General features: G+C 37.3%; 1 protein-coding gene across 1 annotated transcript in view; it reads left to right on the top strand.

Moving 5' to 3' along the window:
* The window catches only part of LOC140171368 (probable ATP-dependent RNA helicase DDX49), a 35,223-nt gene extending 11,236 nt beyond the window's left edge, over positions 1 to 23,987 (top strand). The window contains exons 2-12 of the mRNA XM_072194607.1: positions 13,034 to 13,157; positions 13,828 to 13,913; positions 14,678 to 14,799; positions 15,331 to 15,509; positions 16,058 to 16,198; positions 16,814 to 16,889; positions 17,644 to 17,818; positions 18,550 to 18,624; positions 19,597 to 19,685; positions 20,338 to 20,409; positions 23,415 to 23,987. Coding sequence (XP_072050708.1) covers positions 13,034 to 13,157; positions 13,828 to 13,913; positions 14,678 to 14,799; positions 15,331 to 15,509; positions 16,058 to 16,198; positions 16,814 to 16,889; positions 17,644 to 17,818; positions 18,550 to 18,624; positions 19,597 to 19,685; positions 20,338 to 20,409; positions 23,415 to 23,516 — 1,241 coding nt within the window. The 3' untranslated portion in view covers positions 23,517 to 23,987. The remainder of the gene's footprint in view (positions 1 to 13,033; positions 13,158 to 13,827; positions 13,914 to 14,677; positions 14,800 to 15,330; positions 15,510 to 16,057; positions 16,199 to 16,813; positions 16,890 to 17,643; positions 17,819 to 18,549; positions 18,625 to 19,596; positions 19,686 to 20,337; positions 20,410 to 23,414) is intronic.
* Positions 23,988 to 26,748: the final 2,761 nt, after the last annotated feature.

Raw genomic sequence — 26,748 nt, 5'->3', positions numbered from 1 at the left:
GGAAATGAGGTACATCCTAGCGGTACCTCATTTTCTATCACAAATATCGAACCGCTTGTCTTGGAATCACTGAAATTTCAGTGTAGTAATTGATTCCTTGCCCCTATAATATACATAACTTTGTTACCAGGGTGTTATTAGTTTTTGAGAAAAATGCAAAAATAGTCACTAATTTATTGAGGGGTGTAGTACCCCCTTAAATTGTCAAAAATTGTGTGAAAGGTTTCTCTTGCTCAAGAACTCTAGCCAAGAATTTGCTCACCGATAGCTGCACATTCTAGACTAGAGACCATTGCATTCAAAATCTAGTTGGATTCACTGAAGCATGATACTGTGTGAAGCAATGGAAGTTCAGAAGTAAACACAGCCGATCACGACAGGCGATTGCATCAAAAAATGTTGTAATAATTACACTTCAGCAAAATTTGTAACTGTCCAAAATAGACAAATCTTGCTCAAAAGATACGGTTGACCCATCGAAATAACTTTCATCCAAATTTCAACATTAACAGAATAAATAACCACCTGTGCAAAAAATTGCACCGCTGTCCGACCGAAAAAAAGATAGCAACGCACTCTAGCAACGAATGTGTAACCATCGTGTGCAAATTCGAAGCTAGAGTTCTCAAGTAAGGTTTCTCCTTTCTCCACCAGGGGCCCTAAGGCGGGTCGTTAATGGCGCTCTCGATGCATGCTTTGTCACAAATTGAAAATTAAAGCATCACACAAGAAGTTCCCAGACCACGAACACAGCCGTGTTGTAACCCCCAATGACCTTTGACCCCAAAATATATGAAAAGCCCATAGACATTGGCTAATGTCAATGCATGGGTGCACGTGGCATCACTTTGCTATGTTATTTGTGGCAGAAGGGGCATTTTGAAGGTTTTTCATCTCAGGTCGGAAGTGACCCCTTAATGACCTTTGACCCGAAATAAAAAATATACCACATGAATTGGGTAACCACAATTCATGTGTGAACATACCGTTACTGTCCTATGTTTTTCTTAGCAAATAAAATTTTTGAAGGTTTTCGTTTTATACCGGAAGTGACCCCTTAATGACCTTTGACCCCAAATCTGTGAGGACCCCATAGACACTGGGTAATAACAATTCATGTGTGCAAGTGGTGTCACTGTCCTACGTAATTTGTTGGGGAAGAAGCATTTTAAAGGTATTTCGTTTTATACCGGAAGTGGCCCCTAAATGACCTTTGACCCTAAATTAAAAAAATACCACATATACACAGGGTAACTACAATTTATGTGTGAACATACCGTTACTGTCCTTTGTTTTTCTTAGCAAATAAAAATTTTTGAAGGTTTTTCGTTTTATACCGGAAGTGACCCCTTAATGACCTTTGACCCCAAATCTGTGAGGACCCCATAGACACTGGGTAATAACAATTCATGTGTGCAAGTGGTGTCACTGTCCTACGTAACACAGCCGTGTTGTAACCCCCAATGACCTTTGACCCCAAAATATATGAAAACCCCATAGACATTGGCTAATGTCAATGCATGGGTGCACGTGGCATCACTTTGCTATGTTACTTGTGGCAGAAGGGGCATTTTGAAGGTTTTTCATCTCAGATCGGAAGTGACCCCTTAATGACCTTTGACCCGAAATAAAAAATATACCACATGAATTGGGTAACCACAATTCATGTGTGAACATACCGTTACTGTCCTATGTTTTTCTTAGCAAATAAAAATTTTTGAAGGTTTTTCGTTTTATACCGGAAGTGACCCCTTAATGACCTTTGACCCCAAATCTGTGAGGACCCCATAGACACTGGGTAATAACAATTCATGTGTGCAAGTGGTGTCACTGTCCTACGTAATTTGTTGGGGAAGAAGCATTTTAAAGGTATTTCGTTTTATACCGGAAGTGGCCCCTAAATGACCTTTGACCCTAAATTAAAAAAATACCACATATACACAGGGTAACTACAATTTATGTGTGAACATACCGTTACTGTCCTTTGTTTTTCTTAGCAAATAAAAATTTTGAAGGTTTTTCGTTTTATACCGGAAGTGACCCCTTAATGACCTTTGACCCCAAATCTGTGAGGACCCCATAGACACTGGGTAATAACAATTCATGTGTGCAAGTGGTGTCACTGTCCTACGTAATTTGTGGGAGAAGAAGCATTTTAAAGGTATTTCGTTTTATACCGGAAGTGGCCCCTAAATGACCTTTGACCCTAAATTAAAAATACCACATATACACAGGGTAACTACAATTTATGTGTGAACATACCGTTACTGTCCTATGTTTTTCTTAGCAAATAAAAAAAATTGAAGTTTTTTCGTTTTATACCGGAAGTGACCCCTTAATGACCTTTGACCCCAAATCTGTGAGGACCCCATAGACACAAGATAATAACAATGCATGTGTGCAAGTGGTGTCACTGTCCTACGTAATCTGTGAGAGAAGAAGCATTTTGAGTTGAAATCACGTTTTTGACCCCTATGACCCCTGCGTGACCTTTGACCCCACGAGTTTCATATGACATGTAGGGGCATGGTCAATAATGGTTGTGACCAAGTTAGGTTAAAATCGGTGTAAGCATTTAAGTGCTAGAGCAAATGAAGTGGTCGGCAGAAGAAAGAAAGAAGAACTAGTGGCAAATGGTGGTCATAGACCACAAACCTAGCTGGGGCTTGTTGGTGTTGTGGAGGTATCTGACCCCTGCAAAATGTTCCAAAATATTTCCCTTGTCATGAGGTTTGTTGTCACCGAGTTTGAGTCCCGTGCTCCTTACAGATGTCCAGAAAATGCAATTCTAAGATTTGACCCCAGATGACCTTTGACCTGACCCCTGCAAAATGTTCCAAAAATTTTCCCCTGGTCATCAAGTTTGTTGTCACGCAATTCTAAGATTTGACCCCAGATTACCTTTGACCACTTGCAAGATGTTCAATAATGTTCCCCTGGTCATCAGGTTTGTTGTCACCGAGAGTGAGCCCTATACCTCTTACAGATGTCCAGATAACGCAACTCTAAGATTTAGCCCCGGATGACCTTTGACCTGACCCCTTTAAATTGTTCCACCGAGTTTGAGCTTTGAACCCCTTACAGATGTCCAGATAATGAAATTCTAAGATTTGACCTAAGATGACCTTTGACCTGACCCCTGCAAATGTATCAAAATTTTCCTCAGGTCATGAAGTTGGTTGTCACCAAGTTTGAGCCCCATACCCCTTACAGATTTCCAGAAAATGCATTTCTAAGATTTGACCTCTGCGTGACCTATGACCTGACCCCTGTAAAATTTTCCCCTGGTCATGAGATTTGTTGTCAATGAGTTTGAGCCACATATCCCTTACATATGTCCAGATAATGCAATTGTAAGATTTTACCCCTTTAATGACCTTTGACCCCAATTCTGTGTACAAGTTATAGGCACTGGGTATAGTTGATGCATATGTGCAAGTGACGTCATTGTGCTATGTAATTTGTGGTAGAAGAAGCATTTTGAAGGTATTTGGTTATATACCTGTAATGCCCCCTTAATGACCTTTGAACCCAATTCTGTTTACTCACTATGGGCACTGGGTATAGCCGATGCTTATGGTCAAGTGACGTCATTGTAGAATGTTACATTTTTAGCCTATTTGACCCTTCTGTAACCTTTAACCTACTAAAAGTCAGGTGACGTGTATGGTCGTGGTCAATGATGGTTGTGATCAAGTTAGGTCAAAATCGGTCAAAGCATGTCTGAGCTAGAGCAAAAAATGTGCAATTTGTTGCCAGAAGAAAGAATGGATAGCATTACAGTACCTAGCTGGGGGGTGTAAACCCCCCCAGCTAGGTAAGAAAGAACCTGTAAGAAAAAAGACACAGCCGTGACTAACGTCACGGCTGTGTAAAAAGAGGATATAAAAAGAAGAGGAGGAATGAGGTAAAAGATGACATAGTTAGGGAAACAGATGTCAACAAAAGATATTAAGTTAATAGTAATTGATGATGGCCATGAGGTAGTGAAGCTTGGAAAGTTGAAGACACTGGTTGTGCAAAATTTGGAGGAATTCACATAATTGTTCAAGAAATAAGAGAGAAGGGGAAGGTGAGGGTGTTTGAATAGGAAAATGGGTAATAATTCATATTTGAGGAAATTTACAATCCAACATTAGAGGAGGTATCCAATGTTATGGAAAAGGAAAAAAAGAAGTTGGATGAAGGCATGTGGAAACAGGGCACATATCTGAGGAAATTTACACAGAGGTGGCAATGAGGATTTTATGGGGGAAATGTCCCCGGGGGAAACGTCATAAAGGAATTCAGTGTATCAATACTAATGCCAATGAGGAGAAAACGACCTGGAAAATCTTGAGGCAATTTAAACAGAAAAACCATAAAGCACTGAACAAGTTGTAAAGGATAGTTTAAGGAAATGGACCCATCAACTTTAATAGGTAGGCCTAAACATAAAAAGGCAGTAACCAATCATGGTAGCAGAAAGGGAGATACAAGGGTCAGCGAGTGATTGAATGGCACCTACTGATAACGTGTAGCGGTGATTCGGTACACCGAAAAAAACCGGTGCTATTGAAGCACCCACTCGACGGTGGATCAAAGCGTTATACACCGTGTACACCGAAAATTTTGATGGTTTGGTAGACACCAAACTAAGTTTAATAACACCGTCGCCCATCGGTGGTTTTTGATGTTTATGTTTAATACGATGTTTTTAAAATTGAGTTCTTACTTGGAATTACACTTGAGTATCGCTAAGTTTCTCAAAAGTAAGTTAAACACCGTCGCCCATCGGCGGTTTCTGATGTTTTAAAAGAGAGTTCTTACCCGGGTTCTTACTTGGAATCACACTTGAGATCGCTAAATTTCTCAAAGCGTCCGACAAGACCGTGTATTCATGCACGGCAATCGATTTTGTGTTGATTATGAGCTGTTTACAATTACAAAGCATTATTATAATACAGGCAGCGTTCAGTGGCATGTCCGGGGGGGGGGGGCTTTGGGTGCTGTAGCTCCCCGCACTTTGTTAAAAATCATGTAAAATCAGCCGTTTTTACTTGCCATTAAGCCCCCTGCTGCATAACTCTGAAAGCCCCTCTGAGCCCCCCGCATGAAAAGATCCTGGACACGCGCGGTGGCATCCATCACACGATGGGCGATTCGCCCTCCAACTCTCTAGAATCGCCCTGGTATAAAATGAACCACGAGAGCAAAAAAACAAAAAAACAAAAAGTCACACACACAAAAAGATTCAAATCACAATGTCAAACAATACTCAAATATTCCTTTGATTTTCCCAGACCATTTCCCACATCAAAAACAAACAAAAATAAATTAAAAATAATAGTGCAAACTTGCTCTGAAAATCGGAAAATTATTCACGAGTTATCAATTCTTCCAGTCCACGTCTAGCCTCTTCACGATGTCATTGTTTACCATTCAGTGCTAAAATAGCGCACGGTTTTTAGTCACGGCGAACAGTCACTCAAAAGTTTCAAATGCATTGGCGGCCGGCTCCAAGCCAGGCCCTGATAGGGATATTCCCACAGAAGACCACATGGCGGGGTTGACTTATTTAGTAAGCAAGGGCGGGCGCCCGTATCATTTAGAGATCTTGATTGTGATTGGTCAGGTTTGGATGCCTGTTGTTTGATGATGTCAACAATACCCAAATATGGAAATATTGGGCGTGACAAAGCTAATATACCAAGACAAACCAAGGGATTTCCCCCTTTTTTGAACGGAAAATCCCTAGACATCCCAATGCTTCAATTGATGAGCTCATGAATAATTAATTAGGCAAACAAACGTCAAGATACTTTTTATATGGAAAATTCCCACAGTGGAAAATTCTTACAGCATGAGCAATAGTCTACCTTTCCGCTGTGAGTGTGGGACCGGGAAAGTATGGGGAACTTTTTACCTCGATATTCTATAAATATGAAATGTTTGTCGTCGGAAAAATAATACTGGCGGACAAATAATGAAATGGATTAATGAGGTCCATCTGCATGATGATCAATTTTTAGAACACAATATTCAACATGTTTACGTAGCTTTTGTTAATTAGTTTGCTTTTATTTATTATTATTATTATTTAATTATTATTATTATTATATTTTGATACATTGATTTTTTTGTAGCAATGTGATCATAAATCCATGCATGATTTTAACGAAATTAAAAAAAAATTGAGTCCTTGCCGTGTTTCTTTATCTTTCTTTTTCTCAATTTCACAATGCCTTGCGTGTTTTCTTGAAAAATTAGGCCGTTTTTTAGTAATTTAATTATTTATTCATCTGTTTTTTGTTTTTGTTTTTGATTATCTATTTATTTATTTCAATTTATGGCACTGCTGTCATGTGCTGTGCTTGCGTATAATGTTTTTAAATCAAAGTTTTCCATTCTCAGGTTTGAATTCGATTTAAAAAAAATAATCACAGCATTTTTGTTTGTTTGTTAGTTTTGTTTTTATAGTATTATGAAAAAAAGAAAGAAACACATGACGTTAAAATGATGTCTGAGTGTCTTATTTACTTCTCTTGTTATTGTGGATATTTAAAACAACGAAAAATATTCTCATCCATTCAGTTGGTCCAGCTGACGGTACTTGCTTCCAGGGTCGCTAGATTATCTAGGTCAGGTCAAACCCCAATCTATATTTAGACCGCGCGATGTGTGGGAAAGTACCGTACACATGTTTTGATCCCGGTTTTGATTTGGTAGAATTCGTGCCAGGATAATTACCTGATAATTTCAGAATTTAGAATAACAATGATAGACAATTCCCAGGATATAAACAACGATCTTGGTGGAAAATATATATATCTGAATAGGTAAGAAATGTTTTGCGAGATGTGAGGGAAATGCAACTTTATTTATGAGGGTAAAAATGTAGGCCTTTCAAGGATTTGAGCATGACGAAAGGGGTATTTATTTGGCAAAAACGCAAATTTGCCGGTTTCAAAGTTTTTTTTGTGTTTTTTTTCGTATTTCGAAAATTCAAGGTGCGTATTTTGGCCTCCCAAATTACTTTGTTTGTACAGGAGGCATGCCTACTCTATAATATAATGATCGGCAGAAGTGAAGCAGAAATCAATAATCAGTCTGTCGAGTACGGTGATTTCGACGGTGTTTACACTTGCCATCATTGATTGCATGTGACGTTCTGATGCCTGACATGCCAGTCATTCATTTTCGGTTGACCCGGTTATTTCGGTGTTTTATTTTCGGTGGCGGTGTTGGGTGTTTTACTGACACCGCTACACAGGCTACTGACCACCACGATTTGAGGAAATTAAAAAGAAACAAATGGAGGAGGCAAAATCAATCAAAATACTTGAACATGATATGCAAATTTGATGAACTATTGATGCAAAAATTGAGGTAGTTTAAACTAAGTGGATGCTGAATGTATGTGGGATATAGATGCTTTATAATTCTATATTTGTACTTTTCATCTGATATTGCTTACGCTGCAGAGCGGATTAATGAAAATGATAGCAAAATATGCAAATCAGCCCATTAATATTCATAAATATGCAAATAACATGACACAAAACTATTCAGCACATCAGGCCACCATACCCAAGCACCTTTGTTGATCGGTTATTGCATTGGAACTGCACAGTGGATTAATGGTTACTTTCGCCCGTCCAAACAAACAAATAACCAACCCGAACTGGACAGCCAAACGAAAAAACAACTAGACTAAGCTGTGGTCTAACCCACGAACACAGCCGTGTTGTTACCCCTAATGACCTTTGACCCCAAAATATATGAAAGCGGCCATAGACATTGGCTAATGTCAATGCATGGGTGCATGTGGCACCACTTTGCTATGTTACTTGTGACAGAAGGGGCATTTTGAAGGTTTTTTCGTCTCAGACCGGAAGTGACCCCTTAATGACATTTGACCCCAAATAAAAAAATACCACATATGAATTGGGTACCCACAATTCATGTGTGAACATACCGTTACTGTCCTATGTTTTTCTTAGCAAATAAAAAATTTTGACGGTTTTTCGTTTTATACCGGAAGTGACCCCTTAATGACCTTTGACCCCAAATCTGTGAGGACCCCATAGACACTGGATAAGACACGGTTTCAGATTTGAAGCAGGTTTGACTGCCAAAAATGGCAAAATATAAAGTTTCAAAAAATATTGTTTTGAATATGTTTTCTAGACTGAAATTTTGTGCAGAATTCATTTCTGAAGTCAGAAATGCACAATCTGTCATTGTTTTCCTGATATGAGCATTACAGTAGAGGCATATGCTTTTGACGGAAATAAAAATATGAGATCCAAAAGTGACAACATCATCACAACATATTTGAACTCTATTGGCACACTTATAAAGGCTCTGCAAGGCTCACTTCATGTTGTAGTGCAAGTCTGACATCTGATTGGTGCACACACATTGAATATAGGTCACATGATTGCGCAATATTACAGGTACTAATTGTTCCCGATTTTGCTCAAAAATGGGGTGGCGAGTCAATTTGATAAAAAAATTAGAACTCCAAAAATATGCATTTTAGCACAAGTTTGATACTATATCCCTGTAGTACTGTATCATGGGAATAACTGATTAGTTTTTCTGAAGTCAGAAATGCAAAATCTGTCATTGTTTTTCTGATATGCTTTTGATGGAAATAAAAATATGAGATCCATAAGTGACAACATCATCACAACATATTTGAACTCTATTGGCACACTTATAAAGGCTCTGCAAGGCTCACATCATGTTGTAGTGCAAGTCTGACATCTGATTGGTGCACACACATTGAATATAGGTCACATGATTGCACATTATAGGTACTAATTGTTCCCGATTTTGCTCAAAAATGGGGTGGCGAGTCAATTTGTTAAAAAAATTAGAACTCAAAAAATATGCATTTTAGTACAAGTTTGGTACTATATCCCTGTAGTACTGTATCATGGGAATAACTGATTAGTTTTTTAAACATGTCACCCTCATATTTTTTCGAAATGCCAAATTTTACGTAATTTACAGATGTCACAAATTGATAAAAAAATTAGAAAAGAAAATTGAGAAGGAATGGAAAGATATTATTGTTATACCCAAGTAGGAACTTATACTGTGCATAACTGATTAGTTTTTCAAGCCTATAGCTCTTGTAGTTTTCTTGTAATCCCGATTTTTATAAATGGCGTGAATTTTTACACACATCAAAATTTTAAGGGGTAGGGAAAACATTTTTACATTTTGCAAGTCTTTCCCTTAGTTAAAATGAACAAAGTTAGGTATCAAATGAAAGCCCATTAAATACTGCATAGCCTGGTAGGTCAACCATCACTGTAGCACCTTCCTATCAAGAGTTATGATTTTTCAAATCAATTTTTTTGCCGAAAACGGCTTATTTTGGCATGTCAATTGTCACGAGGCATGTCATATTTGAATGATTCTGGCGCGCAAATGATTAAGTCAATCACAAAACAAATACCTGAATCCATCAAATAGTACCCTCAGCTGATATGTTAACATTTTAAAGGGCCATATCTATGTATATTGTAGACTCGATGAGTATACAAAGTTGGCATGTGAAAATTTTTGTCACCCAAAAAGTGCGTTTTCGGGCAAAATCGGGCACAAATCAACATTTTGTAGCAAAACGATGTACGATGCACGCGTTTTGATGAAAAAATCATGTTCTACAAACAATTTTACCCTAGAAAAGACACCTTAGAAATTAAACATAGCTATTTTCACTCTGGGGTGAATTTTTACACACTTTGGCAGTGAAACCTGCTTCAAATCTGAGACCATGTCATAATAACAATGCATGTATGCAAGTGGTGTTACTGTCCGACGTAATTTGTGGGAGAAGAAGCATTTTAAAGGTATTTCGTTTTGTACCGGAAGTGGCCCCTTAATGACCTTTGACCCTAAATAAAAAAAAATACCACATATATACAGGGTAATTACAATTTATGTGTGAACATACCGTTACTGTCCTATGTTTTTGTTAGCAAATAAAAATTTTTGAAGGTTTTTCGTTTTATACCGGAAGTGACCCCTTAATGACACTGGATAACAACAATGCATGTATGCAAGTGGTGTTACTGTCCGACGTTATTTGTGGCAGAAGAAGCATTTTAAAGGTATTTCGTTTTGTACCGGAAGTGGCCCCTTAATGACCTTTGACCCTAAATAAAAAAAATACCACATATGGTCATGTTTTTTATACTGGGACCCTAAAAAAGGTGGTGCTGTCACATTTTGCTAAATCATTTTGTCTACTTATTCCTATATTTTTGCTAAAATTCATCATGAACAAATGGTTTTGGTCTTAATTTGAAGATAAATTATTAATCTAATGAATTAATAACAAATACAATTAAACAAATGTATTAATTAATTACAACAGCTTAATCAAGTTAATTAGTCAGGGGTGGTGCCGGAAGTGGAGGAGCCGGAAGCGGAGGAGCTCTGTGTAATTCCAATGGGAAGTTGATGTTCATTAATAAAATTTATGCACTTTGTTACCTAGTAGAAGTAAAAATGCATTTTGCATAATGTTAATCTTATTTTTTAACTTTCTATAACTATAATTGCCTAGTTAATGTTAAAGGCCCATTCAGTGATTTGCTCATCCGGACGATCGTAAAAATCATCAAAATTCAGATTTTGGTACCTTTGTAATTGGCATAGATGTGCTAACATAGCCTGCTAGTGGTTCGGTCGAAAGCCGTGTATTTTAGACAAAATAAAGCATTTACATGATTCTGGACTTTTGATACTGACAGTACAAAAAGTCTGACTCGAGATCGAAAGAAGCTCACTCTCCACGTACCAACACACGTTGCGTATTGTTTCTACTACTTATTACATCAGTAGCTACTATTTTAAACAAAATACACAATTTTAACTGTTTTTCATATTTGAATTGACCGTTAGTTTGCCTCGGTGATCTTTAATTGCTTATTTTGTTTTCTACTACAAAATTGTAGCTTAAAAGCGTCTGTTTTAAATCAATTTAGACTCTACTTCCCCGTGTTAGAAACACTGGACTAGGAAGTTTTTCCAGTCGATTAATTGGCGCACTGTACGAAAATCTCGATTTTCTCAGAGTTGAAGTAGAAAACCTTTCTAAAACTTCTGTTTTTTGACTAATTTGTCGATGTATTCAGGGGAAAAGTGGTTTAATGAAATTCTGTAGACTTATTCTTTATTTCTAAGCAACTCTGACAAATTTCCATTTTTTTAATGTTCCTGTGAAATCACTGAAAGGGCCTTTAATGAACTTAGTAATTAAGGATTTAACAAGCTTTTAATTAATGCAGTGGAATGTGGGTCATACATTACAATGGGCTGTAATTTTGCATGCATGCATATGAAATAAATTTCAATATTGTTTTATCTTTGAAATATGAAATAAATCTTCTAAAAGGAGATTATTACAGTCAAAGGATTTAATCTGATGACATATTGATCTCTGGTTAAATTGTTAAATAGTTTATTGATGTAGGCTAATTGTACATGTATTGTACATGTACCTTTGTTATTATTCACTGAATATTGATTTTTGGAACACCCTATATAGGAATTGGATATTTAAATTTGATATTATAGCAATTCTGTAAACTATTTTGAATATATCTTCCAAATTTAATGGCACTTAGGGAAATTTTAGATAAATTAAAAAAATTAATTTACAACTTTTTTTCACACCCTGTATAACACAATGGGCTTAACAAATATAGTGCAAACTATACATTTAATGAAAGGACTAACTGTGTACATTCCAAATATCAAGTTCATTTTCCAATTTAATATACTATGTAGAAATATTGGAAGGTAAAGAAATTTAATTTTTTGGTATTTTTCAATGGAATCACCCTGTATATTTTTGGTACACCCTGTATATCCATTCAAACTTTACAGATTTGCAATCATGACAATATATGCTTTCTAAAAATGTATACTTTTACTAGTTTGGGTGAAAACTTTTTGAAATATAATCAGAAATACAAAAAAGGAGTTGATTTTTGACAAATTGCAAGTTGTGACACAATTGGGTCCCACCTCAAAAAACATGACCATATACACAGGGTAATTGCAATTTATGTGTGAACATACCGTTACTGTCCTATGTTTTTCTTAGCAAATAAAAATTTTTGAAGGTTTTTCGTTTTATACGGAAGTGACCCCTTAATGACCTTTGACCCCCAAATCTGTGAGGACCGCATAGACACTGGGTATCAGTAATGCATGTGTGCAAGTGGGTTCACCGTCATACGTAATCTGTAGGAGAAGAAGCATTTTTAGTTGAAATCACGTTTTTGACCCCTATGACCCCAGCGTGACCTTTGACCCCACGAGTTTCATGTGACATGTAGGGGCATGGTTATTGATGATTGTGACCAAGTTAGGTCCAAAATCGGTGTAAGCATGTGAGTGCTAGAGCAAATGTAGTGGTCGGCAGAAAGAAAGAAAGAAAGAAAGAACCTGTAAGAAAAAAGACACAGCCGTGACTAACGTCACGGCTGTGTAAAGAACCATCTGGGCGATAACATAAGCCCCAAATATATGTGGGCCAAGAATGGAAGAGAAAATCAGGGGAAGCAAAGGGGAAAGAAGACTATGTCCGACCAAAATTCCCCAGCAAAATTGACCCCAAACAAGTGTAAGATACCAAATTTTTGCGCCGCTACGCACACACGATGTCCCAATACAGCCCCTCCTTTTTTAAAACTCAACGACTTTACATGATTGTGGAGTCTCTCTAAAAATACATGCTATGCTACCATTCTTATCTTTCGAAGTATGATTGAGGAAATCTGGAACTTAAAAACCTTGCTCCTGAGGAAGAAATCACAATTTGCACCCCTGCCTGCGGGTCACCATTAGAGTTTGAAATAAAACCTTCCTTTTTTTTTTATTTTGAAAGGCTACTAATTGATGTAAAAAAGTTTGAAAATTGAAAGTTACACTCATTTCCTGGCATTGATCATATCACATATAAGATTAAAATTAAAAAATCATTTTTATAATTGATTACAAGTACTGGTTTTGTAAATTGTAGGTCAGGATTGCATCGGATGTGCCAAGACAGGGAGTGGGAAGACGGCAGCGTTTGCACTACCTATCATACAAAAACTGAGTGAGGATCCCTATGGGATATACTGCCTTGTCATCACACCAACCAGGTAAGAGAGCAACCTTTGCACTACCTATCTTATTTAAAAACTGAGTAAGGATCCATATGGGATTATATTGCCTTTCTATAAAGCGCTATGATCTTACACTGGGTTCCCAGCCACTGAGGAAAATCAGTGAAAGTGAAAGACCATTTTTCCAGACATGGAAATTGAGAAAAAACAAGCAAATCATGGATAACTCAGGGAACTTGAGCTTAAGCTCATTAGGGCAATAATTTTTGAAATTTTGGCATACAGGATTTCACGCCATTTCTTATGCATTTCTTTATCAAAAACAAAACAAAAACATAATTCTCCTCCAGATTACCAAATTTTCAGGGAATGAGATTCCTGAATTCCCCTTTTTTTCCTGGCCTGCAGGTGTCTTGCATACAATGCATGACTCCAATTGTCCTGCAGTGCAACCTCTCTCGGTAGTCATTTGAAACAGTCCACACTCCACAACCTGATTCCACTCTGGTAAAAGCAGATATATTTCTCATTGAATTTTGGAACTGTCAGGGAAGTATCAGGGAAAAACAGTGAAATTTGCTTTTGTGAAACGCTGGGAACATTGAAAGTCATGCTAATTGTGCAATATAAATCTGTGACTTTTTAGTTTCGATTGTTGGTCTAAAACTTGTATCACTTAACATGTTTCTAACCATTATCCTTTCAGAGAGCTTGCTTTTCAGATAGCAGACCAATTCAGGGTGCTTGGCAAACCACTGGGCCTTAAAGACTGTGTCATTGTAGGAGGATTTGGTAAGTTCAAATTTGAACATTTGCTGATAATTTACTCATGACTGACGCTGTAGATAGAAAGATACTAAGTGTACAGTTGCTGTTGTGCCTGGCAGTGTGGCGCTTCTCCATGTACAGAAACATTATTTATTTTATTTGAACTTTCTTTAGGCAGGGTAGCTCTTTCAATGTCAAAGCACCAATTTCCAAGGAAGCCCTAAATAACAAATACATCATTAATCAAACTAAATACAGAGTCAATATGCTTATTTGAGTTGCTAGCATAGGGATAAGACTAAGAGAGCCTGGACTGTGTATCTAGCCCTGTATGTTGTGCCATGGGAGATCCACCATATTGAATTGGCATGCATGGGCCAAAACTGTGTGCCTTTGTGGGATTTTTTGATAAAAGGTGGAAATCAAACTATAATTTTTATCATTAAGTGAGAGCTTTACGAAAGTTTTCACATGTGGTACTTAGTAAATCATACAGTCACAAACATTCACACTGAAAATCAAAGTTTGCCAGGTGCATTGCATAGTAATGTGGAGGCACACTATTTTTCTCTTTCATGAGTGTGTCACATGTACACACACTCACCAAAGAGCAAAATAGTGTGTGTCGCATGTGAACACCAAATCTTTGAGTGAACAGTGAACACTTGTGATTTGAAGCTGTGCCAATGAATTGTGCACGAACGTTACTGACAAGCTTGGAGTAAACAATACTCTAATGTAAATTAAACTTTTCAACCCTATATTGTCATTGTATTTCCCACATCCAGATATGGTGAAGCAAGGATTGGAGTTATCCAGAAAACCGCATGTAGTAATCTCAACACCTGGACGCCTGGCAGATCATCTCAAGAGTAGTAACACATTCAGTTTAAGCAAAATCAAATTCTTGGTAAGATATTTTCATAGAGAATCTGCAGCATGGTAATTTGGTAGTCTAATCATCACCCTATCCCTAAGTAGCAAATCTGAAACTTTTCAGGGTTTAAGTAGATTAATTTCAGCTTTTTTTGTTGCCAGATTTGTGTATTTCTTTTATTTTCAGCCCAATTTGAGTTACTTTAACCCCAATTTCACACTGTTTTTCAGTCTTGAGTTTGAGAATTTTCAGATTTTTCCACTCAAAGTCAGTTTCAAGTCTGTAATAGAGATAGGATTAGGATTAAGGTTAAATCCAAACCCTAAATCTAGCCTGAAATCATAAAGATGTTTGCTAACATTATTTTACTGGGATTATGTGGAAAATATGAGTTTTCTTCTGATGCTAAAATCTCCATTTTAATAGGATAAAGTGGTTGGGGTGTGTGTGATAGTTTAGGCTGTTAATCTGGTCACACACCTTTAACCCTAAACAGTGAACATAGCCTTAAACATGGTGTAGAATACATCCTGCAATAACGTTCCAATGTTGTTTGATTGACAGGTGCTAGATGAAGCTGACAGGTTGTTGGAAGGTAACTTTGGTCCTGATCTGGATGTTATCTTTGATGCTGTGCCATCCAAGAGGCAGACACTACTGTTTAGTGCCACCATTACTGATACAATGAAGGAACTCAAGAAGATGTCTATGTCTAAGCCATTTTTTTGGCATTCCAAAGCACCGTAAGTAAACAGGTAGCATTGCTAGTCTGTAGAATAACGAGCAATGGTTGGTATAAATAATGTACCGTACACAAGAAAGATAATGTAAACCAAGTGAGGAAAATGAGGTATTCCAGTTGAAATCCATACATCCGCTATATAAGACATGACTATAAACTTCCACACACAGAGTGTGAATTTCAAATGGGGTTACCTGAATGGGCGAATCCATTTGAAATCAACAGTCCTGTGTAGGATATGAGAGATTAAGGTAATGTGTATGGATTTCAACTGGAAGGTAGTACAATTAGTAACTTTTCAGATGTTTGCATCAAAGACTTTGTCTTTATCAGATCCTGCAACAATTTTAAACTCATGCCACTAAAGACTAGGCCATTAGGTATTTAACAGAAACAGAAAACCTAAGAATTCTAATAGTATATCAGCTCATACAAAAGCAACTTTGGCAATATTGTCTGTATGTTGCTTACATGAATGAACATGAGTGGGATTATTCATGGAATGAGTTTGTTTGTAAACATTGTTATTAAATAATGTTGTTATTGCAGAGTAGCCACTGTAGAGCAATTAGACCAGAGGTATGTGTTGGTGCCAGCTCAAGTGAAAGATGCCTATCTCATCCACATGTTGAAGACATTTCAGGAGGAAGAGGAAAACAAGTCAATCATGATCTTTACTAGCACTTGCAAGTATGTCAAAATTCTTCTGTGATCTGTGTGCTTTTTGCAGTGTTGCCAGTCTTCAGGAAATTTCCTGATTTCAGAAAATTTTACTTGGATGAGCCTGTATAGGCAAAGTACATTTTCAGGAATTTTTTTGCCATTTCAGGATTTTTTGACAACACTGACTGGCATCTCTGTTTTTGGCTTATGTGTAGACTGGCAAACAATATGACACACAATGAGAAATCTTTGTGTAACTGGATGTTGTTTCTACATCCAAAATTGTGTAAAAATGCATAGCCATTTACGGCAGTTGCCAGTGCAGGGTAAGGTCCGCACTTAGTTAGTAAAACTGTAGAGTCCATGGTATGGTGAATAAAATGCAAGCTAGCATGGGTCTACAGTGGGATGAAATAATGTGTGCAGTTGTTCTCTGATATGTGTTCTTTATTGGGCAAGAGGAGGAATCGCAATAAACACATCAAATAGACAATGAAGTCTTATCGCTGGCAAAGTACCATGTCATATTTTTTGTTGGAAAAATCTCATTTGATGTAAAAATCATGTTTGCTAACATCAGCCATTTTGTTGTTGATATTTATTTGGAGGTAATAATGATTATTTTTGTATGTTTTTGTGCAGATATTGTCACACATTATCTATTATGCTGAGAGAACTAGGGTTTCCATGTGCTTCACTACATTCCATGGTCAAACAGGTGAGTCAATAAGGTGCCATTCAAATTGGGTTATTCCAGTTGAAATCCATATACCCTGATGGAAGACATGAACTTAATCTCCCACACAGGGGGTGTAGATTTCAAATGGAGTCACCCATTCAGGTGATCCCATTTGAAATTCATACTCCCTGTGTGAAAGATTATAGGTCATGTCTTCCATGGGGGGGGGGGGGTGGATTTCAACTGGAATGTCCAATCTACTGGTTCCTCAGTGATGGAATGGATACTTGAAGACAGAATTCGATATAAGTTTACTTATCATGTCTTTACCTTTAATATTTCCCTAAAATGCAGGAAAACAAAAACATTCAAGGGTGATCTACTGAACAGACAGTATAGGTTGAACAATATTAGTCATTTTTTCTTTCAACTGAAACACTTACATCTTTAAATTCTCAGTTACATAGTACAGACAATTTTCAACAATATTTACACAATATAAGAAAGATAAATGGACCTGAATGTTACATATTTATTCAAGCGCATTTTGAGGAAACAACCAGATAATCAACTACCAGCAGCTCATAGTTGAATGTTGTGACTGGTGGTACTGCAGACATCAGATGAAACAAATAAATGTGATTTGATTTGATTTGACATGTGCAATCAAAGGTGGTGCGTCTGCACATGTGTGAAATGATTGATGTTAATGTCTCGGAGAAGCTGGTTGGACTATAAAAAGACAATGTGTCAAGTGCTCTTGACTAGCTTTCAATACAACCTTAAATTACAGAGAATTCGTCTTGCATCACTAGCCATGTTCAAGTCCAACCAAGTGAAGATTCTAGTAGCAACAGATGTGGCCAGTCGAGGGCTGGACATTCCTACAGTGCAATTAGTTATTAACCATAATGTGCCTACATCACCCAAAGATTACATCCATAGAGTGGGCAGAACGGCCAGGGCAGGTGAGTAAATGGGATGGGTGTGACAAATATGAGCCGGTTAACTGTATTGTATTGTATTATATACCGGCGTGGTAGCCTAGTGGTTAGAACGTCCGCCTCACGATCGGAAGGTCGCGGGTTCGAATTCCGGCCGGGCCATACCAAAGGCTTTAAAATGGTACCTAATGCCTTCTTGCCAGGCGTTCGGCATTGAAAGAATGGAGTAGGGAAAGTTAAACACATGGCTACCAGTGGACTAACCCCCTGCTGTAGCTTTTCTGCTTGCAGACATGTGGCCTAGGGTTATGAAATGGAGATAGGCGCCGCCCAATGGGCCGAAAGGCTTGGGAAGGATTTAACTTTATTTTTTTTATTGTATTATATATACATATGTAATTTATACCGTGCATAATCTAATAAAAGGTCTAAGTGCCATTACCAACTACAGCCAAGGCTTGAATAGAAACAAACACAAAAATACAAAAGGAAATGAACAATAACATAAAAAGGTGTGTTTTTCACAGTTTTTGAAAACAATAAGAGAAACAGCTTCTCTGATGGAGAGGTCCAATATCGGAAATGACCCTGTCACCTGTTGAACGATGAGTTTTGAGAATATGGTGCCATGATCAACCGAAGTTGAAAACTCGCTGGGTGGGTGTTTGTTGGAGTCACAAATCTTTTAATCAGCATTAAGTGTCAAAATATTGACCAAAAACATACATCTAATATTTTCATCTTTATTTTTTTAGGTCGAGGAGGAATGGCTATCACCATGGTAACACAGTTTGATGTGAAATTAGTGTATGCAGTGGAGCAAAGAATAAGTGAGTTGCTTAATCTTGATATAAGTAAATTTAACATAAAAAGTTTGATTGATATTATCAATATTGTACCAGCATGACCAGTGGCTTTTCTTTAGTAAGTCGGATATAGAGGTATTCTTTTCACATGAAATTTAAACATAAAGCTGTTAATGTCATAAATGTTGCCTGATCAGAGCCAATCACACCAAAGTGGCAATTGAGCACAAAGCAACAAAATACAAAGAAAATAGGCATTATGAAAGCTCTAACTGTGCAGCTAAGTATGCTGGGAATGTGGGGAGTTCCGCAAGTTTTAATGTTTCAGCTGATAATCGGAGTAACTCAAATGTTCGAAATTGCCTCATTTTTGTGGTTGAATAAGATTGTGTCAGTCACATGTAGCTAAAGCATATGTCAGACGATTCGACTTTCAGAGCCAACTTGAGCTTTTAACCCATTGAGAGTTAGATTGATAAATGATAGCCCCTTGCAAAAGCTCAAGTTGGAAACAAAATGGTGCGTGTGACTGTTGTTTTTTCTTTGACTTTTATTCCCATCTGGGAATCAAAAATTGTAGGTCTAGAGAGACCCAATTAATACCGTACTCAACATTACCTTTCTCTACACACTCACACAGATGATGAAATGAAATATATCCTATGATTTTCTAAAACAATTGCATCTGTGTTTTCAATATAACAGGTAATATGACTAGTTTAATCTTGGAATTTAATAATTTCCCAATTTGTTTGCAATTTTGAAAAGAGAAAAGGAAAGAGTGTCCCTTAACAGAGTCCCACAGTCAAGTATGTCAAATATAGGTCAAAAGAGTTGTGCATAAAAGTTGTGTGTGTGTGACTTGAAAAGCTTCAGTTTATTCAAGTTCATCTGATTTCTGTCAAAATGCAAAGTCAAATGCAAAGTCAAATGGTGTGACAATAGCATAACATACTCAAGTTCACAACATCTTCATGGATCTGTTTTTAATTTCAGACACCAAACTGACTGAATACAGTATAGAGGAAAGTGAGGTGCTACCCATACTCAATGAAGTGGCCTTAGCTAAAAGTCAGGCTGAAATGGTAAGTTGATGAACTCAAAGAGTCTTACTAATCCTACCCCAAAGTAACAGAAATTGACAGAATACAGTGTAGAGGAGAGTGAGTTGCTACCCATACTCAATGAAGTGGCCTTATACTATGATCAGCAACTGCTCTCATCAATAAAGTCCCAACTTATGTCAGAGAAAGGTGCATCAGTCATGCGATGCAAAGCGCGGTTTGCGTGTTTGATGCGCCCAGCTATGTGTACGCCATTTAATGTTATGAGTCTTGCCTGTAGATATATTAAATATTTATTTTGCCACATTTGTCCATTAAAGAATACCAAGAGTTAATATAAATGCAATTTACAAACATTTGTTTCACATAATTATTATATGTACATTGTTATAATAGTCCCATATTCTACCCGGTATGAATCTATGGGTCCTTTGATGGGGAACTTAAACCACAAGCTAAAAGGTCAAGACGATTGTGCTGTGAACATTTCCATCCAGTATACTGACGTGATTCTTTAAACCTGGTTTTGGTATAATAAAAATGACAGCAAAATGGTATGTTGAAGATGGTGCTTATTTTCCCTTTGAGAAAATGGTAATAAATTACTCTGTTGTTGGTATTAGAGATATATGCTAGGTTAATAAACGCTTTTTAATCATTTTCAATTTGACAGAAACTTGAAGAGTTGGACTTTGGTGAAAGGAAAGCCATTAACAAGAGAAAGCAGCTTATTATGGAGGGCAAGGTAAGTGTGTGTATGTCTCAATGTGTTAGTGCGTACCTGTGTCATTCAGTGGCAGTTGCAACAAGATTTTGTAGTAACAGAGATGCATGTGTGACCCATCGTATCGAAATATGACAGTTGTTGGTTATAATGACATCAAATACATGCAGGCAGCTTGAATAGGTGGGGCCAGTATAGTAGATGACACAAGTTGTTAAGCTGTGTTATAGTTTGATGTTGAACATACATGCATAAGTGTTACATGGAATGTGTATCAGCTTGATACATATAGACCCTCCCTTGGGTCCATGGATAACTGCTGGTGATGTAGACTGTACTATTAATGAACCCAATACTCAGAGATTTCCCTTCCACCTCCAAAGTTTATTTGAAAGTGGCATCGCCAAAGAGGCAAAGAGCCTTTATAGGAACTTCACTTTAACGGATCATATATCATGTCTCACTGCTTTGCCATTTTTGTAAGTGACTACTTAGCTAATGCCCCTGTCATACTTAGCAGCCAATCGTAAGCCTTGTTTTTGTCTGTTTAGCTGCACTGCTCATGCGTCATGCCGATCAGCTGCAAGCGGCATGAAAGTATGAAACCAGCATAACCTATCATTGCAGATATCAGCAAGGGAAACAACATTTGAAGTTGTTATCATGGATAGTCTATTGATCATAACCAACGCACATGCACATTAGTAACCATTGGTTACTGCTCCAAGCCTGGACTCATACACCTGTCCCAAATTTATATGCCATAGGCTTTGTGTTGTGATCATTTCGATCAGTGGTTAGTAACAAAGAAAGCGTGATCCAGTTGACCTAGCAACGGTCATATTCTAATGTGCACTATGACAATGAATAGAACTGGGTCATGCATGTTATGTGCTTACTGCAATTGTGAATTGACAATGGGGTGGGGCTATCATAACTGACACAATTTGTCACTCACTGTACATAGTTAGAAAATTATTTGGAAGGGACTTTTGAAGAAAATCAAACAGACACAATCCCTCATTTCAAATATATAGTTTTGGTTTCTCTTTTGTTCAGAAACCAAAAATCAAGGGATTAAAAAGTAGAGCTGATCTGATCTGCAATCATAACAGTATTATGCTGGGAGGACACAGTATAGGGTATATAACCAGAAGTATACAATAGCCTATTGTGCTAACATAATTATTATCATGATTGATATCGGAAATCTATCCCATGGACGACAGTTGATGCTCTCTGTCGAAGGTAGGTGGCATATTACACTCACGAGTTCTAGGCCTAGAAATCATATACATGCGAGTATACTGAAGGATGGGGTGGGGTGGGGAATTTGTTTGTTTGTATGAAACATAAACGATGCATGGAGATGATTTGATTATGAATTAGTTTATTATCCCCGGAAGGACAACCCATACCTCTTTAAGAGGGGGCTCCCTCCTATATAACCACCTCTTTCCTAAATTACCCCTTTCCCCTCCTCCTCCCCTACATTCGATATCTTCATCTCGAGCTCTCCTCCCCTTCTCTTTCACTTCCAATGCTCTCTCTCATATGTTTCTCTCTCTCCCGGCCCATATCCCCCTTGCCCTCCACCCCCCCCCCCCCCCACACACACACCCCAATCTCTTCTCCCTCTATCTTCTACTTTTGCAGTAAAATTGCTTCAGTAAAAGTCATTAGGTTATTAGAGGTCATATAATGGCCTTCCATCGATTCTGGTACATGGGATTAAGGACATGAATCGATTTTGTTTATAGCACCTATACAATTACAGTAGTGGCCCCTTTTGTAATGTCGAATGCAAATATTTTGATGGTCTATATATTTTCACAGTGAAATCAGCTTAGGCTATTTCGTAGTCTCAAGCCAATGCTTTCAAACTAAATCAATGCTTTCAAATGTAGACTGTTTTGTTCGACTTCTCTGCTCGTGAATATTGCACTGCGAAATTTAAACATTTCTTTTGTATACTTAGATCAGGTAACTCGAAAATCCTGTAATTTTATTAAGTCACACCACTTATAAGAAACTGAAACCAAAACCGAAACTACCTGTCACAAATGTTTAGTTTTAAACAAAAGGTAGAAACAAAGAGTTCGATATCTTGTGATTCAAGTGGTTAGGCAGGACAATAGGAAACCATGTGACCAAAACCAAAACCAAAACTAAAACTATATATTTGAAATGAGGCAATGTCAGAGCAATAGTAAATTTTTGTATTCAATAGTATAAGTTGGATTAATTGAGATATCATCATCACAAAGTGCTCCTGGCGCATTGGGGTTCTAGTCATGTTGAGAGGACGGCCGTGGTTTTAGATCAGAGTTATTAGAAGTGGATTTTGGAGAGAATATGACAGATAAATACAACACTAATTTTTGGGATTAAAAATATTATCAAGTTCTGCAAAATAAAACATAGCTCCATCCTAATCATTCAGTTAGTCCTTACTGCAGATAAAAGAAAAAGTTCACTATTTTACTTATTTCTTCAACAAAAAAAGGGCCAAAAACATGCATTTTTGTCATGTTTTCTGACAATCAAGTCACAAAAATCAAAGACTTAGAACAAGTATAAGCATTCAAAATCTTGAGTATATGCCGAAGTTTTGCTCCAATTTTCATTTTTTTTGTGTGTGTGTTACTTTAATTAAATGGTTGGTTATAAGAATGAAACATGTCTTTTCCAAGATTTGGAATGCATAAATTGAAATTAGTCTTAGTATAAGTCTTTAGGCTTGATTGTCATAGTATACGAAAAACACCCAAAAAACACATGTTTTTGGCCCTTATTTCCAAAAATTGGCTAAATATTAGAATTTGACCTTTATTGCTAGTTAGGTCTAACTAAAAGATTAGGATTTAGCTATGTTTCATTTGGCAAAACAGGATAATATTTTTTTAATCCCAAAAAATTAGTTCTGTATTTTTCTGGAATAGGAAGTAGTTTCTTTGTGACAAGTCATATAATGTAAGTTACAATAACATGTCTTGTTTCCCATCAAACTTGTATTCATATTACAGGACCCTGAAGAAGAATTAGCAAAAGAAAAGAAAGAGAAGAAAAGGAAAAGGAGGAAAGGACCTAGTACATCAGGAGAAGCAAGCACCAGTAAAGAGCGATGATGCAAATACATCGGTCATCTATATGCCCTACTGGTCAAGGTATTATAAGTCATGTACCAGGTCATGGAAATGCATCAATACGGGTGATCAGTTGAAAACATTTTCAGCTTATATTGAGTGTGTGAATGCCATATCATGTACTTGTACCATGAAATGAGTTGGCTCAGTTTCACAACAAGGTTGTGGGTTCAAGCCTCAACTTAACCAATATTATTTGCACTTGGGCAATGCAGTTTACTTAACCGTACTATCGGCTTGAATTGTATGTAACAATGCAACATAACTGTTCATGGTAGAGAGCAGTTGCGGGCTTCAAGAGCACAAGAAATTGGTAATGCTTGATGATAAGATTGAAATTACAGATTGAAATTACGGGATTAACTAACTTTTTACAATTCATAGATTAAAGAGGTGCAGATTGCGAACCAATGGGTAAAGTCAGCATGCTTTGTAAGCACAGAATCCTCGCATATTCATGACAGCCGATTGTTCTATCACACATGTGTAACAATTAAACGACATGCACACCGTTTGTGCCTATCATGGATTGGGCTATTCCAGGTGTATTCGGCACCCCCCCCCCCCCTATGGAAGCCAGTTAAAAAAATACAATTCCAGCTGGAATTGAGATGTATCTAGAATTCCAGCAGTCATTTTTAGCAAAGATTCCGGCTGGAGGGTATGGAAGACATTGAGATTAGGTGAAACTCTGGCTGCTAAAATAAACGAAAAAACAAGAGTGGGGATTGTGAAAGGCCATGATGTGCTTATGGAAGACATTCACATTTCTTAATATTCCGGCTGGAAAATGGTCAAAAATGCTCCAATTCCAGCAGAATCTTCACTTATGATCACCATCTCGATTAACCTATGAAAGACATTTACTTGAATTCTGGCTGGAAAACCAAAAATGTTCTAATTCCAGCTGGAACCCTATGGAAGACATTTACATTTACGTGAATTCCGGCTGGCCATATTAGACATATTACCACAATTCGGCAGTGTCTTCCATGGGTTTTCCTGACATGTGAATTCCGGCTGTCAATTTAGGCCCGAATTCCGGAAGTGTCTTCCATGGGGGGGGGGGCGGAATACAGCTGGAATAGCCCATTTGTAATTAATGGGTGTAGCATTTTGGTGTGTACGCCTCATGGAACAATGGGCCCTCTGGACGCTTTGCCTGTTGATGAAATATGTATATCTTTATTAGTCTATACCACAATGCCATGCGCAGACATATGGAAAACTGGGTGAAACCAGTTTCCTATCACATGTACTACCAACTATGATTGTATCACACTGGTTATATTATTATTGCTGCAAATCTTATGTGCCATCACCATCTGTAAATTATCTGCAAAAATCAATTCTGGAGGCAAACAATCGGGGCAGTTGTGTTGCTCCACAAAAATCAGCATGCATCAATGAAAATATTCGCATATTTAGTCTCGGTTACATTTTTTGTTCACTAAAGATGAAAGTTTTATAGGGTACAAAAATTCTGTGAAACAAGCATTCTGCAGATGAGGTATCAGATGTCTGATAAAATGTGTTGAGTCGGCGCCCAATTTCAAATTAGGTTTTCACAGCATGGTATTTATTTCCTAAAATAACATGTTGTTTAATTGGTTTTTTTTAAAATGTTTACAAGATATAGGATGGTAGATTCTGAAAACATAATAATGCAAGTTGCATTAATGTGCACTAAATCCTTGTGTAGCTAAAGCAAAATGAGTTTTCTGTGGCTCAAAATTGTTGTTCTTCTTTAAATTGAATTAAATTGCTTAAAAGTGCACGATACATCATTAAAATAGCCATTTTTGAAATGAAACATTTGGCAAAAAAAACAAGGAAAACAGTGATTTTAAGGGAAAAAGTCTACCATTCAAATACATATATTCACTACTTAAGTAGAGATATCACAATTGAATGTACCATATCGTATTTTTGGCTTTAATACACAGCTTTTGGCTTAACCACAAGCACATAGAGGCTACTAACAAAGGTGCAAAAAAACCGAAAACCATGATATACAACAGTACTTTAACATGTTGGGCCTTAATTCAAACTCAGCTTTAGCAACAAAAAACTTGTTTTGTTTTGTTTGCTCATATTTTAAATTATTGAAAGGATGAGCTTACTGATATTTATTTTAATTAGCAAACAGTAATCTTTTGTTTTTATTTTATTTTGTGGAAGGAATGACCATCATGTAGTGTATTCAGACTGCATTCAACTAGAGAAATGCTCCCTGTAATTCTAGTTAGGGAGCACGGCGGCCTAGCGGAACGGGCACTGACTCATAATCGGAAGGTTGCGGGTTCGAGCCTCGGTGACGCCATCGTGTTGTGCCCTTGAGTAAGGCACTTTATCTCGATTACTCCTCTCCACCCAGGTGTTTAAATGGGTACCAGCATTCTTAAATGCTGGGAAGGTAACAGACTCGCTGTAGAGGAGGTGTAGCGATCCCCTATAGCAACATTACATGGAGGAGTCTGGCCCAATCGCCAATGAAAGAGAGATGGGCACTCCGATCACTGTTTATACAGGATCGTCTCCTTTACCTTTACCTAGTTAAAAAAAAAGTTAACAAATATCTTCACAAGACAAGGCAAGTATATTGATATAAAATAGGACCAGAAGACTGGAAGTTTTGAAATGAAACCATTTGCTGTGCTTCTTTAGTTTTTGATGCAATTGTTATGTAATGTGGTTGGTGATCATGTGCAGGCCGGCCAATGCACAGATGCCGCACTATATGTATCCATGTATAGCAGTTCTAAAATACTGAAACAACCTTGTTTATGAGTCAAAGGGTAACAATATGGCTTAATAATAATATATATGGTGAAAACTGTGATTCCACTGATATTTGTAACATATGATAGAACTAGAGGGTTTGTCTTGGTGGCAAATGGTGGTTTTGTGTTTGATAGCATACATTATTGTTATTGTTGCCATGTCAATTCTTATGAAATGGAAGCTGTGTGACTGAATCACCCTGCTTCCATACATAATTCCTGCATGAAATTCTGAAACTTGTTCAAACTCCTCCTCATAGTTTATGGGCGTCTTTTCTCCAACTGTCCGTAGCTTCTCATTAAACACCACTGTCAGTGTATGTGTCACATTCTATCATTTAACCCATCTGCTGGTTGATTGTTTTTGTCACATCTTATTTCATGGGACAAATCTTTTTAGTGACGGTTTTAGTTTTATCTTGGCGATACAT

Source organism: Amphiura filiformis, chromosome 15 (genome assembly GCF_039555335.1).
Source record: "Amphiura filiformis chromosome 15, Afil_fr2py, whole genome shotgun sequence".
NCBI lineage: Eukaryota > Metazoa > Echinodermata > Ophiuroidea > Amphilepidida > Amphiuridae > Amphiura > Amphiura filiformis.
This window is presented reverse-complemented; position numbering and strand designations above follow the sequence as displayed.